This window comes from Alosa alosa, chromosome 6 (genome assembly GCF_017589495.1).
Source record: "Alosa alosa isolate M-15738 ecotype Scorff River chromosome 6, AALO_Geno_1.1, whole genome shotgun sequence".
NCBI classification, from domain to species: domain Eukaryota; kingdom Metazoa; phylum Chordata; class Actinopteri; order Clupeiformes; family Clupeidae; genus Alosa; species Alosa alosa.
The window spans coordinates 17,835,759-17,852,204 of record NC_063194.1 but is presented as its reverse complement, the minus strand read 5'-3'; the positions used below and the strand labels follow the sequence as shown (position 1 = coordinate 17,852,204).

The 16,446-nt window shown below is 40.5% G+C and overlaps 3 protein-coding genes across 6 annotated transcripts; 2 read left to right on the top strand and 1 right to left on the bottom strand.

Annotated features, from left to right (window-relative positions):
* The first annotated feature begins 3,726 nt into the window (after positions 1 to 3,726).
* Positions 3,727 to 5,839, top strand: LOC125296111 (serotonin N-acetyltransferase-like). The gene is made up of 3 exons (XM_048245796.1): positions 3,727 to 3,952; positions 4,192 to 4,346; positions 4,549 to 5,839. The coding sequence occupies exons 1-3, from the start codon at positions 3,811 to 3,813 to the stop codon at positions 4,852 to 4,854; spliced, it is 603 nt and encodes a 200-aa protein (XP_048101753.1). The 5' UTR covers positions 3,727 to 3,810; the 3' UTR covers positions 4,855 to 5,839.
* A 4,346-nt stretch (positions 5,840 to 10,185) lies between these two features.
* LOC125296915 lies at positions 10,186 to 13,820 on the bottom strand. Of its 3 annotated transcripts, none has more exons than XM_048247072.1 (11): positions 13,666 to 13,820; positions 13,515 to 13,566; positions 13,366 to 13,436; positions 13,105 to 13,186; positions 12,758 to 12,986; positions 11,534 to 11,601; positions 11,203 to 11,258; positions 10,957 to 11,021; positions 10,743 to 10,816; positions 10,511 to 10,613; positions 10,186 to 10,420 (listed from the first exon to the last, which is right to left on the bottom strand). In XM_048247072.1, the coding sequence occupies exons 1-11, from the start codon at positions 13,684 to 13,686 to the stop codon at positions 10,414 to 10,416; spliced, it is 828 nt and encodes a 275-aa protein (XP_048103029.1). In that variant the 5' UTR covers positions 13,687 to 13,820; the 3' UTR covers positions 10,186 to 10,413. The 3 variants fall into 3 exon arrangements, with proteins under 3 accessions (XP_048103029.1, XP_048103028.1, XP_048103026.1); XM_048247071.1 differs by having other exon boundaries at positions 10,188 to 10,423; positions 11,534 to 11,598; XM_048247069.1 differs by having other exon boundaries at positions 10,191 to 10,423.
* An 82-nt stretch (positions 13,821 to 13,902) lies between these two features.
* Positions 13,903 to 15,722, top strand: tmem205 (transmembrane protein 205). Of its 2 annotated transcripts, none has more exons than XM_048247073.1 (4): positions 13,903 to 14,006; positions 14,416 to 14,525; positions 14,621 to 14,784; positions 14,916 to 15,722. In XM_048247073.1, the coding sequence occupies exons 2-4, from the start codon at positions 14,426 to 14,428 to the stop codon at positions 15,216 to 15,218; spliced, it is 567 nt and encodes a 188-aa protein (XP_048103030.1). In that variant the 5' UTR covers positions 13,903 to 14,006; positions 14,416 to 14,425; the 3' UTR covers positions 15,219 to 15,722. The 2 variants fall into 2 exon arrangements, with proteins under 2 accessions (XP_048103030.1, XP_048103031.1); XM_048247074.1 differs by having other exon boundaries at positions 13,948 to 14,001.
* The last annotated feature ends 724 nt before the right edge of the window (positions 15,723 to 16,446 follow it).

Genomic DNA, 16,446 nt, shown 5'->3' with positions numbered 1-16,446 from the left:
TATTTTTTCATTCATCAATAGCATTCTTTTATTTTCAGATTCTGAGATGAAGAAAATAAAGTTAAAATGTAAATTTAAAATCACATTGTCTGGTAGGTTTATGATTTTTTAACAATGTAATTCTGATAGGGGCTGGTTAGCGCTTCGGACTTGTAACCAGAGGGTTGCCGGTTCGAACCCCGACCAGTAGGCACGGCTGAAGTGCCCTTGAGCAAGGCACCTAACCCCTCACTGCTCCCCGAGCGCTGCTGTTGTTGCAGGCAGCTCACTGCGCCGGGATTAGTGTGTGCTTCACTTCACTGTGTGCTGAGTGTGTTTCACTAATTCACATATTGGGATAAATGCAGAGACCCAATTTCCCTCACGGGATCAAAAGAGTATATATAGTTATACTAATACTGATTTATATGATAAGCATGGACGGATTATGAGCCATTGGGCCCCCAAAGTTGGAACATTGTGTAAAATGTGAATAAAAACAGAATGCAATAATCTGCAAATCTCGAGCCAAAACTGTATTGAGACATAATACAGAAAATACCACCGTCTTATCTGGGCCTAAGGTTGTTTAAAATGGACTGAGGTAACATGGAAAAAGGTCCTGTGGTTAGACTAATCAAAATTTATCAAACATTCTTTTTGGAATTCGTGGACTTATCTGGGCTAAAGAGGAGAAAGCCTATCCAAGTATCCAACCTATTCAACTAGTCCTCAGTTCAAAACTCAACATCTATAACAGTGTGGAGGAGCATTAGTGCCTACAGTATGGGCATCTTGCACATTTGGCAAGCGCAATCAATTCTGAATGATGTATACAGGTTTTGAGCAACATATACTGCCACCCAGGCAATGTCATTTCCAGGGAAGACATTGAATATTTCAGGAAAACAATGGCAAAATTAATTCTGCACATTATTAAACAGTATTTCTCCATAGATGAAGAGTCCAGGTGTAAAATGGCCTGTCTGCAGTCTAGATTTGTCAAATTAGGTGCATAATGGAATGAAAAACATGACGAAGAATACCCCATACTGTTGAGCAACTGAATTTTTTTATTGGGGAGTAATGGGACAGCATTTCTGGTCTCCTCAGTTTCTAAACATTTACAGAATTCTGTTAAATCAAGAGGTGAAGCAGAACAGTAGTAAACATGCTCCCGTCCCAACTTTTTTTAAACATGTTGCTGGCATCAAATTCAAAATTAATATAACATTTTCCATTTACATATGTGTTAACATATGTTTTCAATGTTTGCTAAAAGAAGAATTATGCTATTTATTATTTCTTCTAACTCAATCTCATTGGCCTTGGCTCATTTTCTATGAAGAACATAAAAAATACCTTATTTTCAATAACTGCACATGGTACACCCCCCCCCCTGCTGTGTGTATGAGTCTCTGTGTGTGTCTGTGTGTGTGTGTGTCTGTGTCTGTGTGTATGAGTCTCTGTGTGTGTCTGTGTGTATGAGTCTCTGTGTGTGTCTGTGTGTATGAGTCTGTGTGTGTCTGTGTCTGTGTGTATGAGTCTCTGTGTGTGTCTGTGTGTATGAGTCTCTGTGTGTGTCTGTGTGTATGAGTCTCTGTGTGTGTCTGTGTCTGTGTGTATGAGTCTCTGTGTGTGTCTGTGTCTGTGTGTATGAGTCTCTGTGTGTGTGTGTGTGTGTATGAGTCTCTGTGTGTGTCTGTGTCTGTGTGTATGAGTCTCTGTGTGTGTCTGTGTGTATGAGTCTCTGTGTGTGTCTGTGTCTGTGTGTATGAGTCTCTGTGTGTGTCTGTGTGTATGAGTCTCTGTGTGTGTCTGTGTGTATGAGTCTCTGTGTGTGTCTGTGTCTGTGTATGAGTCTCTGTGTGTGTCTGTGTCTGTGTGAGTCTCTGTGTGTGTCTGTGTCTGTGTGAGTCTCTGTGTGTGTCTGTGCTGTATGAGTCTCTGTGTGTGTCTGTGTCTGTGTGTATGAGTCTCTGTGTGTGTCTGTCTGTGTGTATGAGTCTCTGTGTGTGTCTGTGTCTGTGTGTATGAGTCTCTGTGTGTGTCTGTGCTGCTCTGTGTGTGTCTCTGTCTCTGTGTATGAGTCTCTGTGTGTGTCTGTGCTGTGTGTATGAGTCTCTGTGTGTGTCTGTGTCTGTGTCTGTGTGTATGAGTCTCTGTGTGTGTCTCTGTGTGTATGAGTCTCTGTGTGTGTCTGTGTGTATGAGTCTCTGTGTGTGTCTGTGTGTATGAGTCTCTGTGTGTGTCTGTGTGTATGAGTCTCTGTGTGTGTCTGTGTCTGTGTGTATGAGTCTCTGTGTGTGTCTGTGTCTGTGTGTATGAGTCTCTGTGTGTGTGTGTGTCTGTGTGTATGTCTGCGGGAATGTTGTCTTTCTGCATCTGCTATTCCCATACAAAGTTACAAAATTGTTACATTTCAAGCACTTTCAATTGTTCTGATTAAGTTCTTAGAAATAAGTACAAATAATGATGAAAAATCTTGTTTATATTTTTTTTAACCCTTTTATAATTGAGAAAACCAATTGCCTTGTTTTCTCACAAAAAATGAAAATGATCATATGATCATAAATGTGATCTCGGGGTAAATGGCAAATATGAACCATAACTGATACCTAAACCATTGGTAATTGAGCTAAAGTAAACATCTGTTAAGTATTTTTACGTAAATTGTTATAGCTGTATTGATTTAAAAGTCCACTAATGTGGTGGGTCCACCAGACCCGGGAACATTGGCTGAGTAACAAAGATTTGAACACCTTACAAGGGTTAGTATAGTATAGTATAGTATATATACTCTTTTGATCCCGTGAGGGAAATTTGGTCTCTGCATTTATCCCAATCCGTGAATGAGTGAAACAGACACAGCACACAGTGTACACAGTGAGGTGAAGCACACACTAATCCCGGCGCAGTGAGCTGCCTGCATCAACAGCGGCGCTCGGGGAGCAGTGAGGGGTTAGGTGCCTTGCTCAAGGGCACTTCAGCCGTGCCTACTGGTCGGGGTTCGAACTGGCAACCCTCCGGTTACAGGTCCGAAGTGCTAACCAGGAGGCCACGGCTGCCCCTTAAGTAACTTAGGAAACGGCCCACAATGCCCTCCACAACAGTGCATTCTTGTGATGTGCTATCATCAACACAACAGGATGGCAGAGTTTTAAGATGCTGCTGTCAGTGATGTTCTGCTTCCAGGGAGATCGTGGAGTGCATGTGTCGTTGATTTTCTGTTGATTTTCCATTCCAAACAACACTTTCATCTCGTTGTTTATTATTGCCCATGAAAAAGCATGTCTTGTTTTATTATCAACATAGGCTACAATAACATATAGTGGCAAAACATTTCGAATAGTCGCAAAGCGCTTTGCAGACCCTGGCCCCTATACCCTGAAATAAAACAATTAGCTAAATAAGTTTAAAAGCTCAGCGTTAGGCTACAGAAAATAAAATCTCTTCACGTGATAATCACATTTGTGTGTGTGTGTGTGTGTGAGAGAGAGAGAGAGAGAGAGAGAGAGAGATTGCTGTATCATAAACCCCCATAGGCCTATTTTGGAAGAGTCAGGTGAACAGTTTTGTTTAGGATTAGTTTTGCTGTAAATGTACCGGTATTTTTAAGAATTGTTGTTTTACAGAACTCACATAACCATTTTCAACAGAAATGCTCGCTAAAATAAGCAGCAGGATAACCATGTTGAATGAGTCATAGGCTACATTTTAATCTCTTCCTGAGGTGTTAAAACAGGCTTGAAGGTGATCACCAGGGACTCGCAAGGCAGAGGACTACAGAGGATACACGTAGACAGAGGGTCCACAGAGCAGATAAAAAAAATGTCTGTAACTACTACACGACCGTTCCTAAGACCCGTAATCGAGTCCCCCGGGAGACACCGTCGGCATACGCTGCCAGCGAGCGAATTTCGGCCGCTCAATCCGCAGGACGCTATCAGTGTGTTTGAGATTGAGAGAGAAGGTAAGAATTCCAACTAATGTTAATGTACTCTTAATCAAATATGAAATACATTGACCGAAACCAGAGCAACAATGTTATTTTTGACTGACTGGATGACGCGACATTTTGGTGCGCATTTCAAATTTGAGTGGAATTTTCAGTGAATCCTGTAGCAAGTAGGCCTACAAATTACTGTTTTTTTAGAGTGTGTATCTGATTCCTTAAAACCCAGTTCAAATAAAAATGTAACTTTCTTTCAGCATTTATCTCCGTGTCTGGAGACTGTCCGCTCCACCTAGACGAAGTCCGTCACTTTCTAACTCTGTGTCCTGAGCTGTCTCTTGGATGGTTTGAGCAGGGCAGGCTCGTCGCCTTTATCATCGGTTCACTATGGGACGAGGATCGGTTAAACACAGTATGTTGACACAATCTTCTTATATCGCTGTAGGCCTAGCCTATTTATTACGCATAACTACCAAGTTGATAAAGTAGGCTATCGCATTAACACAATATAGCCTAGTAGCCTATATCATTTTATATTAATTTTATAGCCTACATAGGTAGGCTACTCTTGTCTTTTTTATATAATTCAACTGTATATTGTCCTTTGACAATAGGACGCACTTACTCTTCACAAGCCACATGGCCACACGGTCCATATTCATGTATTGGCCGTCCATCGGACCTTCCGCCAGCAGGGGAAAGGGCCTATCCTGATGTGGCGCTACCAGCAGTACTTGCGCTGCCTGCCATATGTGCGACGCGCCGTACTCATGTGTGAAGACTTCCTGGTTCCATTCTACAAGAAGTCTGGCTTCAAAGTGGTAGGACCCTGTGCCATCACTGTCGCACAGCTTACCTTCATAGAAATGCAGTGTGCTATTAGGGGACATGCCTTTGTGCGGCGTAATAGCCAGTTCTAACCTGGGTCCACCGGTGAAGTAGGGGGCTCATGGTAGTACATATATACTGTTTCTATTCTGTCTACAGTTGAAATGCTTTGCAAAAGCTAACTTATAACTGTTTTGGTTTTGTAAATCAGTGAATATGATACCTGCTGTGTCAGTGCAAGTCAGTGCAATGGTCTTGGAGGAGAGATGAGTCAGTAGGTCCTACTTTTGTAAGTACTTTTAGAGGAAGTGGGTCCTTACACCTTACAGTACTTTTAGAGGAAGTGGGTCCTTACACCTTACAGTGAACATCACTGTTGGTTTTGCTTGACAGTGAATGCTATGATGGACTTACCTGTGCACAACCAGTACTGTTTCCATGGCAGGTAAGACAACATTAGGCCTATATTTAGCCCACATAGTCAATAGCATTTAATCTGATGATTAGGTGTTAACACCTTCATCAGTTGAATCAGTTGTAGTCTGACTTGGGCTCGACAGAAATTGAGTGTAGGTTTGAGATTATTGTGAGATATCATCTGGTAATAAGCCCTCTGCACTCATAGCATTTTTGGAGCATAGAGCCATTGCTGACGTCATTCATCACTGGACTTTAGCAGATCAAGACAAGTTATTTTATCTCTATTAGAGGGGATTAGCTATAGTAAATATCTGGGGATTTACAGGTGGAGCTCTGTGTTGGTCTGCAAGCAGATTCTGTGAACAGGTGTATGCTTCTGTTTATTTATATTTAGAATAAGACATACTATGGACATTGTATTGGGAGAGTAAATAAGAGGGATTTGTTTTTTCACTACCTCTGTTTAAATGCAGCTTCTGAAATGTTTATATGCACATCTGAGATGTATCTATCCACCCTTGAAATGTGTACAATATTACTGAAATCAATATTGCTAACCTGTTTACAGTTAAAAAAAAATGTGTAATGTTATGTGTGTTTGATACACTGATTTCAACTTTTGTAAACTAATTTTGTAGTAATAAATATGCAAATATGTCTCTGTTTTTTTTTTTTTTGGGGGGGGTGTATTGTAAACATCTCTTAAAGCACTTCTAATGGGGATCTTTTACCACTAAACATTAATATGGACTGCAGAATCTCCAGCAGTATTTGTAAACACACAACCACATGATCAATTGCTGAGTGAAAGTGGCTTCTGCTTGGCCTTAATCTGGTTGCCGTCATCACAGCCCTGAGAAATCACTCCAGCCAGGAGTTCCCACCTTGTCTCACCTTGTGTCACAGTCAGTCACCTTTTTCAGACCTAATCCCAATCCAACTGCTAGGACAACTTTGCGCCACACACACACAGCCCGACAAGGAGGCCTTTACCAATGCAGACTTCACCTTAATGCAACACTGGCCTATTATTAGAAGATTAAAATGCACAAGGTTCCCCTGTTATGAACCTCTTGGGGATTTCTCAGTTGAACCCACGTGGCTATGTCACTAAACTGCAAATTAAAATTAGCCCAAGGGGATGAACCATAGAGATGCCTTGCTAGGATGTGTCGGGTAATCAGTGGAGCTTGCATCAACAGGCTAGAGGAAGCATGACAAAGAAGCTAATGGCCATTAGGTAATAAGAGACACATCCATCTGACCCCTTTGACCCATAGGCAAAGGTTCAATTAGTACATTCAATGGGGAGTTTTGGGGCACAAGTGGCAACCACATCTGAATCACATTCAGGTCCAAATGCCCACAGGGACTCGGGTTCAAATTCGACCCACAGTCATTTCCCGATTTCATTTCATCTCTCCTCATTGGCAAAAAATTCATTCAGGCACAAAATGGTCAACAAAATTGATTGGATCTAATTATGTCCATACAATGAAGATCATGTTTTGGTTAGCAAATGATGATGTTGTTGAAATGAACTTTCAAAACTCATGTGTTTTATAGAAATGTCATCGTAAGTGCTGTTGGAGTTATGAGTACCAACTCTCAGGTGCCAGAAGGGCAAGGTGTCTCCATCTGTTGTAACAAACACCCCCTTAATGAAACAGGAGGGGGCTATTTACCCTCCAGACAGGGTCAGCGCTGTGTAATCCCTCAAAGCCCTTTCCTATAAACCAGCTAAGCTGTTTATGGCACAATCCTGTGAAAAGGGGGGACACGTTTCTTTTTCTTAGTCAATTACTTCCTGGGGAAGTGACTTTGCCAACCGGTAAGACAAACATCTCCCATCTCCCGAGGGTTGTAGTAGTGCTGGTGTTCTTATGACTGTTTGTTGGGAATTAGTGCAGTGCAATGTTATGGGCAAAACTAGTTTCTCAGGCCTGTAGCCAAAAAGGCCTTCACTTTCCACTCAAACAAATAGTTCTTGTTAAATAGGCCCAGCTAACTCAACCAGCAACCGAGAAGCAAGCTGGTTCCCCCTTTGTGTATGAAATGTGTCACAGGTAATACCTCTAACAGTAGTAACAAAATATTTCTCAGCACAATATATCATATCATTCTGGTGGCAAGTATAACAATATTTCTTCATCTAATATTATTGTATGCATTGGTATTTTATTATGTCTACTCTAAGTAATAAGTGATCGCTGCAGAAGTCCACAGTATCACAGTATCAAGATCTAGTCCTTCTTTTGCATCATGGTAAAAAGAGTTGACAACAATTTTAGCATGCCAAGATGCAAAGGCTTCCAGTACACAAAACAATATATAGTAGAAATAAATAGCAGTGCATCACATAATACTCTCGTAAAATAATAGCAATAATATAATGTCAGTATCGTCACCTCAGTGGCTATTCACAGCCCCTACTGTAAAAAAGGTTTCATGTTGGAGCACTTGACCCCTAGCCTGACGAGCCAGACCCACAGGGGAATGAACTGACTGTCCTATGAAGTCTACTCCATGTCAGATAAACGGTAATAGGCAAGGCTCATTTCAGCCAGGGAGAATCTGTTTCCCATCTGATGATTTTGATCTCAAAATGAATTTTACTTAGTGAATTTCACTACAAATATGGATATGGTAATAGCAGACTGGTTGATCATTGGCAGGTGCCAAACTAGAAGGCCCTCCCATCCTCAGCAGCTGCTTTGCTCACAGTGGCTGACCACCAATACTCAAAATTAAAAATTACAAACTTAAAATAGAAATTTATTCAACTTTGTAGCTGTACAATTTCAAATTCATACATTATATCACATTTCAAGAATTAAGATTCATTCAAGCCATGCAGTTATTTCCAATTTATTGGCTAAAACTTCAAACTATTGTAAATTGAACAACACCAGTCCCTCACCTATGATTTGAATCTTTAGTGACAGTTAAGGTATTGTGGCTCTGACATAAGATGCCACGACACTGCAAAATTTATTGACCTACGATTGACAATTTGTTGACCACATCAAAAACACAGAAGTTAAACAGCACTCTGATCAATCAAAGCCTATTTTTAGACACAGTAAGCACTTTCAAAAAGAGAGAGGATTACTAGGCATCTTACTCAGCATTGGATTTCAATGGCTATCCGATGTAATATACAAACACATTGGCAAGTGCCAATTAGGAGGCAGAATTATGAAGCTGGGGAGGTGTCATTGCAAGATGTTTTTGTATATTGAGAGAATGTGCGCTCATTTGAATAAATTGTCTGCTCATTTTACTAAATTGTGGTTTCATTTTACTAGATTGTGTGCACAATTTTGCATATTGTGTACTCATTTTACTACATAGTGCTCTCATTTTACTAGATGTGGTCTCATTTTATTAGATTGTGCGCTCAATTTAGTCAATTCTGCACACATTTTACTATATTGTGCACACAATTTACTAGGATAAATCATGAGCACGTTTTACAAAATTGTATGTTCATTTTACAAAACTTAAAATGAGAGCACAATTTAGTAAAATGACCGCACTATTTAGTAAAGCGTGCACACATTTTCTTTACAAATTTATTTCTGATCTCCGTGCATCATTGCCAGTGGAAAGTGTATGGGAAAGGGACCTCATCCCTGTGGTAGAGGAAAATATTTGCTGGGACACAGTATGGGAAAATCTACATGACACCTCCAAGAACCCCGACCATCAACTCATACACTTTAAATTCATTCATAGATTTTATTTGACCCCCAGGAGACGACATGCAATGAAAATTATTGCATCTCCTAATTGTGACTTTTGTACTCTGAATGCTGTTGGATCATTTATACATATGTATTGGGAATGCCCCAGTGTGCGATATGCTCGAGATCAACATCCCATGTTCACCACCTTTACTCCTGCTCAATGATGACTCCACCTTGGACTTTTCTTTGCAACAAAAGCGCATACTATGGGCAGGACTTACATCAGCTAAGAAAATGCTGGCATTGAGATGGCAGCCACCTCATACCTTGCCATGGCATCAATGGACAAACTCTTTTCTGGACATTGTCATGATGGAGAGATCAGTGGCCCGAATGCATTGAGCCAGCAAAAAACAATTCACTCATGGGATGTAGCATACTCTCTCGTAAAAGAAAAAGTGCAGGACAACCAGCCATAATGTATAAATAGAATGATTTATGTTGTTGAATTATATTTTCAATTATGTCTTTTTATTTATTTATGTTTTGTTGGTATTATATTCTGAGATCCAGGGTGGGTTGGGTGGGGTTGTCGCCATGGGGGGGTGGGGTGGGGAGGAATTGTGTGTGTATTGTTAACTGGTTTCTCTGTCTTTAACTCAGATTTTCTTTAATACCTTGTATTGTACATATCTATTTGGAAAATAAAAAACATTTGATCAAAAAGAAAAGCGTGCACACATTTTAGTAAATGTGCGCATGATTTACTAAATTGAGAGCACAATTTAGTAAAATGAGCGCACTATTTAGTAAAACGCTGCACAATTTACCGGTAGTAAAATAAGTACACAATTTAGTAAGATGAGCGCATGTTTTCTGGATATAGGCCTACACCAAAAAATATCTTGCAATGAATGACCCCTCCAGGGTTCTGTATAGGGGTCCATTTCCCAAAACCTGTTGCTAACCTGTTAGTAACTTTGTTGGTTGGCAATGGGAAATTGCATTGCAACCAATAAAGTAGCTAACTTAGTTAGCAACTATGGTTTTTGAAAAAGCGCCCTAAGTTAGCAACTTTTCACCCTCCAGGTGAGTAATCTACCATAATCTACCATCTATCATTGGTTCCCAAAGACTGGGTCGCGACCCACAGGGTTGCCAGCATAGCCTAGTGACAATTTATGTTGTGTAATACCCCTATACCTTATATAGCTTAGGAAAGCTAACAGCTTTCCGTTAGGATCTAGTTTGTTAACTACCACAGTCACGAGTTGGGTCGCGATAGTCTGGCATTTTTAAAAAGTGGGTCCCCAGAAAAAAAGTTTGGGAAACACTGAGCCACATGACTCACTTAGGTGGTGTCCAACTGCCACCTAGTGGTCATTATATGCACATATTATTTACCAAGAAATACATGCACATCCATTTCGGATGACTTTCAGAACAAATCAAAAGGCAAAATCTTTTCTCCAGATATTTACTGCATGTTTCTTATGTTGGAGTATTTCAGTTGGACCTGTGATATACGTGGAATCCAGCGCTCTATTTCCTGCTGCAAAAGAAACAAACTAAGTTGTCAACTCTAAGTTGTAAAATCTGCTTTTTCATCAAACACAATGAATCAGCCAAAAGTGGTTACCGAGCTGTTGGGATCATTTCCTTTTTTATGTGCAATGACATCACTGCAAGATGAGTAGAACTGTCATCGGAGTCTGAGGTTGTTATAGGTTTGAACACCCGTCCTAATGAACACACACACACACACACACACGCACACACCAAGGAGGACTTGTAAGAGTTTTCCTCATGTTATTACAAAACTATACAGCAATGCAGAATACTCCCTTTCATTTGAAAACATGACATCTTACTAGGTTTAATAGGAGCCTTCCCCTTGGATATGGTTATCTTCTGAAGTGACTTCTGTAGTTGTGAAATATCAGCCCTGAAATAAACCAGATGTAACTCATAATATACTAATTCCAGCTTTGCTTTTAACATGGAGCACTAACACAAACTGAAGCACATCATAAACATTCAAGTTGTCCCACATAAGTACATTGCCTCATATAGGCTGCATTTTACCCATTCTGTGATCTGTGCAGTGTGTCATCTTTCTCCATACAGCAGCTAATCACACTCTCCATGCACTGCAAATGCCACCCAAGAGACTATTACTTCAAAGTGCACATCAAGGAAACATTACCCACATAGTGACATATTTATGTTGCAAACCAGACCACAAAGAATCCAACTGACAGGTTTCACTTCAGCATTTTATATATTTGGCTGTACTGTATCTTCTGTGGTTTAAGCTGACATAAAACTTACTCTGTCATTGTAACACCTCTCAGTCAGTTTCCATTGCACATCCTCTCTTTGATGATCTACACAAAGGTGACACCAGGTAAGATCCAAACACTCACAAATACATTCATCAATACCTCTGCTAAAGAGATAGTGTGATAGCTAATATAGCATATATGTGCCTTATTATCAGGGAAGCAATGCTGACTGAATTATGGACACAAAGAAAGTTCAGGTTAAGCCAGAAAACAAATTCATATCCACTCAAGCATTCATTGCTTAAAGGTAAATCTATGTTATCTAGTACAGAGTGTAGGAGTTTAAAGCTCTGCTATTTGTGAGAAATCCAACTTGCTGAGCTGGTACTGGATGTCGTGCATCTCCTTCCTCAGCTCTCCTATCTGCTCCCAAAGAATCCGTCTACTGCATGCATGTCCAGAAGAAAAAGATGTGTGAAAACCGGATGCACATTAAAGGAGAAATCCGGACGATTTTTACATGGATCTTGATTGCTAGATGTCGCCAAGTACTTGTCAATAGGAAAAATAACGACCAAATGGAGTAGCTGCAGTAATGATTAGTACTCCCATTGAGCTACAATGCTAGGTCTGGGGGCATCATCTAAGCATGCCTTTTTTGCCTCTAAACAGACTCAAAATGTAATTAAAAGGTCCTTACGTAACAAAACGATGCATTTTCTGCTCATTATAGATGTGAAGAAAGCGTTTGAATTCAAAGTTTGTACTGTCACATACCTCAGTTTCCATCAGTCTCTTCCAGGAAAGCCCAAGGCAGTCTGTTGTCAAGCTCATGCTGTCTTCGCAATGAGAACTTTAAGTTTATTTTCTTCTTAAAAATAGGTAATTAAGCACTGTAATGGTTATGATATTAATGACAATGTAACTACATGGAAACAGTCCAAATGATGCCTAAGCTTGCACGTTCCTGAAAGCTAGCTCACGCTGCATTATTGTGGGAATTCAGTTGTTGCAGGAAAAGGCAAGCAGAGTGTGACAGTAAAAATGTTGAATTTAGACAGCTAATGAGTAGAAAATGCATTGTTTTGTCACATAAGGAATTTTACTGACATTTTGAGTTTGTTAAGAGGTCAAAAAAGAGGCACGTTTGATGCCCCCAGACCTAGCACTGTAGCTCAGTGGGCTGGGAGCACTGGCCATTAGCTGCAGCTACAGTTCCGTAGCAGCGATTTTGGTCGTTATTTTTCCTATCAATAGTATTCGGCGACGTATAGCGATCAAGATCCATGTACAAATCGGCCAGATTTCACCTTTAAGAGGTTTCAGATCCTAAACTGTCATTTGGATGTTGATAGGTATAAAGGTGACTTGTAATTGTGTAATTGTCATCATCATCATCACCACCATAATCATCGTCATAATCTTCTTCGTCATTGTCAAGACCAACCTAAACTAGATAGATAGATAGATAGATAGATAGATATACTTTATTGATCCCTAGGGGAAATTCACATTTCATAGCCTAGCTTAGAAAATTTACATTTCTAAGCTAGGCTAATCGATTTTCAATTGGTGTAATCCTTGCCCCTCAAACAGCCTACCTGTGATAGAGTTCCTGGGCAAGGTGGCTGAGACCAGCCTGGCTCTGGGGGTTTACAGGGTATGGTTTGGAGCTTGACGGCAGGCAGACAGAGGAAGGCCCAGGGGAGGAGGAGGGAAGCAGCAGGCTGCGCAGGTAGTGGAGCTCGGAGGACACCTCACAGTGAAGGGCCTCGAAGCGCTCCTCCAGCCGTTGACCAGAGAGGTGTTTGGCGAGGTTGAACAACTCAGCTGAGGAAACACCAACCAACGTTGTAAAAAGACAGTTAGTGTGTGTGTGTGTGTGTGTGTGTGTGTGTGGATGTGGTTATGTGTGTGTGGGGGGGTGGGATAAGGGAGAGAGAAAAACCTTGAATTTGTGCGATTGCAGCTGTATTTTGGTTGCTTTCAGTCTGTAGAGCACTCAGTGTTTTGCTCAGTGAATCGATACTCTAAAGAAAGACAAAATAATGGAGAGAACACACATGTAAAATAACACAGTGAATTCTCAAGTAAAACACAATATAGGCCTAATTATAGATATTTTAAATTAAATGTAAAAGTCTTATCTCTTTTACTTTAAGGTCTTATTGACCACCTCAGAGCAATGAGAGTCCAAGAGAAAGATTACCCAGGCTTGAGTGCTAATTTGTGCCCTCAAAGCTTGCATCTCATCAAGGACAGACGGTCGTACCAGAGCCCCTGCACAATTTAAATGTACTATGTGAAAATGTTCCTTAAAAAGTATGACTGTTAAACAAATCAGAGGCATAGATCTACCTGTTGTTCTATGCATTCCCTCAGCTGCTGGCTGCAGAGACTTGGATGTACTCTAAAAGAGTAATAGATTAATTAACGAGAAGCATTTCATTTCCCTGATATTTTAAATAACTAGATAATGAACCAAGCCATTATGTTACTTGTAGCCTACCATTCCGCTTTCTTCATCCATGACTATCTCAACCAAGCGTTAACACAATGAAAAGGGGCCGGTGTTACATTGTAACTGTCATGCAACATACATTTCTATAGTCAAGTGTTGTGTCATAATGACGGGGAGGTTCTAAGGGAACCTGTGTGTTCTCAAAGATGATTGGCTTGAATGTTTCTAAAGGGAAATTGTGATTTGCGGTTGGCTCTTGGAGGGCGTGGTTTAACAAGGAACACATTTTCTTATTACGAATTCGCTTCTAGTATCCAAAGCGGACCCGAGACGACGCCTGCCCAAGGTCCAAGTTCAAGCTCAAGCTCAGTTCATTTGATTCACGTAAGGTAGGCTAATCAGACAAAAAACCGGCTTTAGCCTACAAAATGTATCATTGTGATCAACGATAAAGGCACACCAGGAGTTTTGAACGTAACTTGTGTAACAGGTCGTTGTTGATTACATATTGATGAACTATTTTATGTAGCCTAATAATTGTTTTCGTTTGTCACTATAATGAAGAGCTTGTAGCCTATTACAATAAAATTGAGTGGTCTCTTTGAAATCGAAGAAATTTGTTTGCGGACACTGGCGGCCTAATTTGAGTAGATAGGCCTACTATCTTATCAAGGTTGCACAGTGGCATCTGAATAACGATAGCTGTGAGAGTAGGCATGGGCCAGTGCCTAGGCTAAGCTTGCAGCCTCTTGTTGCAGTGACATAAGTTCCACTGAAATAATTGTAATTTCCTTACAGCCAGTTTGCCATGGCTACTGAAGGGGATCCCACAGACCTTATTAAAGTGCTTCACCTCTTGGTGATCTCTTTCACTTGGGGGATGCAGGTGTGGGTATCTTTCATAGGGGGTAAGGATTGCCTGATGTTTGAAATCATTTACTTAGTCTGTGAGTAATGTTTTCCTAATAACACAGTGGCATCTCTCTCTCTCTCTGATCCTCAGGCTTTGTATTGGTGTCTCAGGTAACACGACACACCTTTGGCCTAGTGCAGAGTAAGTTATTCCCTGTCTATTTCTTCTGTCTTCTGGGAGGCAGCTTTGTAAACCTAGCAGTATATGCAGTGTACCACCCCAGAGAACTACTGGACTGGCATGAAGGGGTACAGGTAAGCATGGTGGCAAATTAATATACTGCATGCTGCTCTTTAAGAAGGATCTTTGAATAAATAATTCAGAATCTGACCCTCTGCATGACATAACTCCATAAATACCTGTACACACACCTCCTCTTCCACAGATGGCATTTTATTTTGTGGCTTTGATCATGGCTGGTATGAACGCACACTGGTTCGGCCCAGATGCTACAGTGGCCATGTTTGAGATGCAGGCCATCGAGCAGGAACACGGCCTAGGGAACGATATTGGCCTGAGCGCCAATAAGGAAGGCTACACCAAGCTACGTGAGCAGGATCCCAAGTACCAAGCCCTCAGAAAGACTTTCTTTCGCTTCCATGGCCTCTCAAACCTCTGCAATTTGGTCGGCTTCGTCTGTACTACTACCAACTTGGTGTATTTGGCGCTGCACCTCCAGACCATATGAACCAAAGATTCTAGAACAGAGCTCTGTTCTAGAATCTTTGATATGAACCCTCGTGTTTTTCAATCGGAATAGTTTAATCGGAATGACAAAAAAAACTTTTCATGTTAACGTGGCTACAGATCTCCTTCTACCCCCGTTCAAACAATCCTTGAGATGTGAACTTCTGAGTGGTAATCAATTGGCTGTGAATGAACACACAGTCATAGTTGGTGTATTTGAAGCTGCAAAAATGTACTGCTGTAAAAAAAAAGAAACCCAGTGAAGTGAGCATGTATCTTTTATCTTCATGATAAAGCCATTAAGTTTCTCATAATATTTTTTCTATTTCCTATATTTTGAAGTTTTGTACATCATAAGCATGTATACATGTTATAGGCTACTTGAGATTGATCCTGAAACTAATCTTTGACTAATACATCCTATTATGGATTCCTCATGAGTAACACAAGTCAGTGTCAAGATGAGTTGTTAAAGTGAGTTTGCAATAAAATATTAACAAATATGTATGCTCTGCGTTGGCTGTGTGGATATACCATAGTTTTATGAAATGCTGGCAATACAGTGATGCATTGTTACTTAGCGCACCAGGGGGCAGTCTATGAAAGGGCCAGCACATAATATATGGTTATTCATTTTTGACTGCCGAGAGAATGTGCACACCAGGGGGGCTGAGGTGGGCATGGTCATATTTTGTTTGCACTTGATGTATATACTTCTCATGTTGCTTTAGTAGTTCATCTAGTTGTCATAAATGGACATAAAGTCCTGAAAAAATAAATCATGGGTTTTAAAGCTCAACAAACAATCAGTCTTGGAGGAAGCCAACTACTTTCTTTCATTGGGTCTCCACTAACCAACAGCTCTTCAGCCCCTTGCTCACACTGTTGCTATATGTGTAGACTATACTGTGATACTAAAAAGGCTGAGTTGAGTTCTACAAAAGAACGCAGTATAGCTTTAACAACAATATGTTGCATCCTTCATACTGTACAAAACAATATTTCTGATTGGAAACTATTAATGTGCAAGTACATATTTGAGATCCAACAAAATATGTGCAATGCATCCTGCTCATGACTCAAACACGTTTTTTGACTTATTCCTATTGCTGTTACCATTTCTCAAAGCTGAAAAGCATGCTCTGGCCAATGACCATTTTGATGAGACCACTTGTTCTCATCAAAAACAAAATCACTGTTTGAACCCATTTGGCTGGACAACAGGCAGG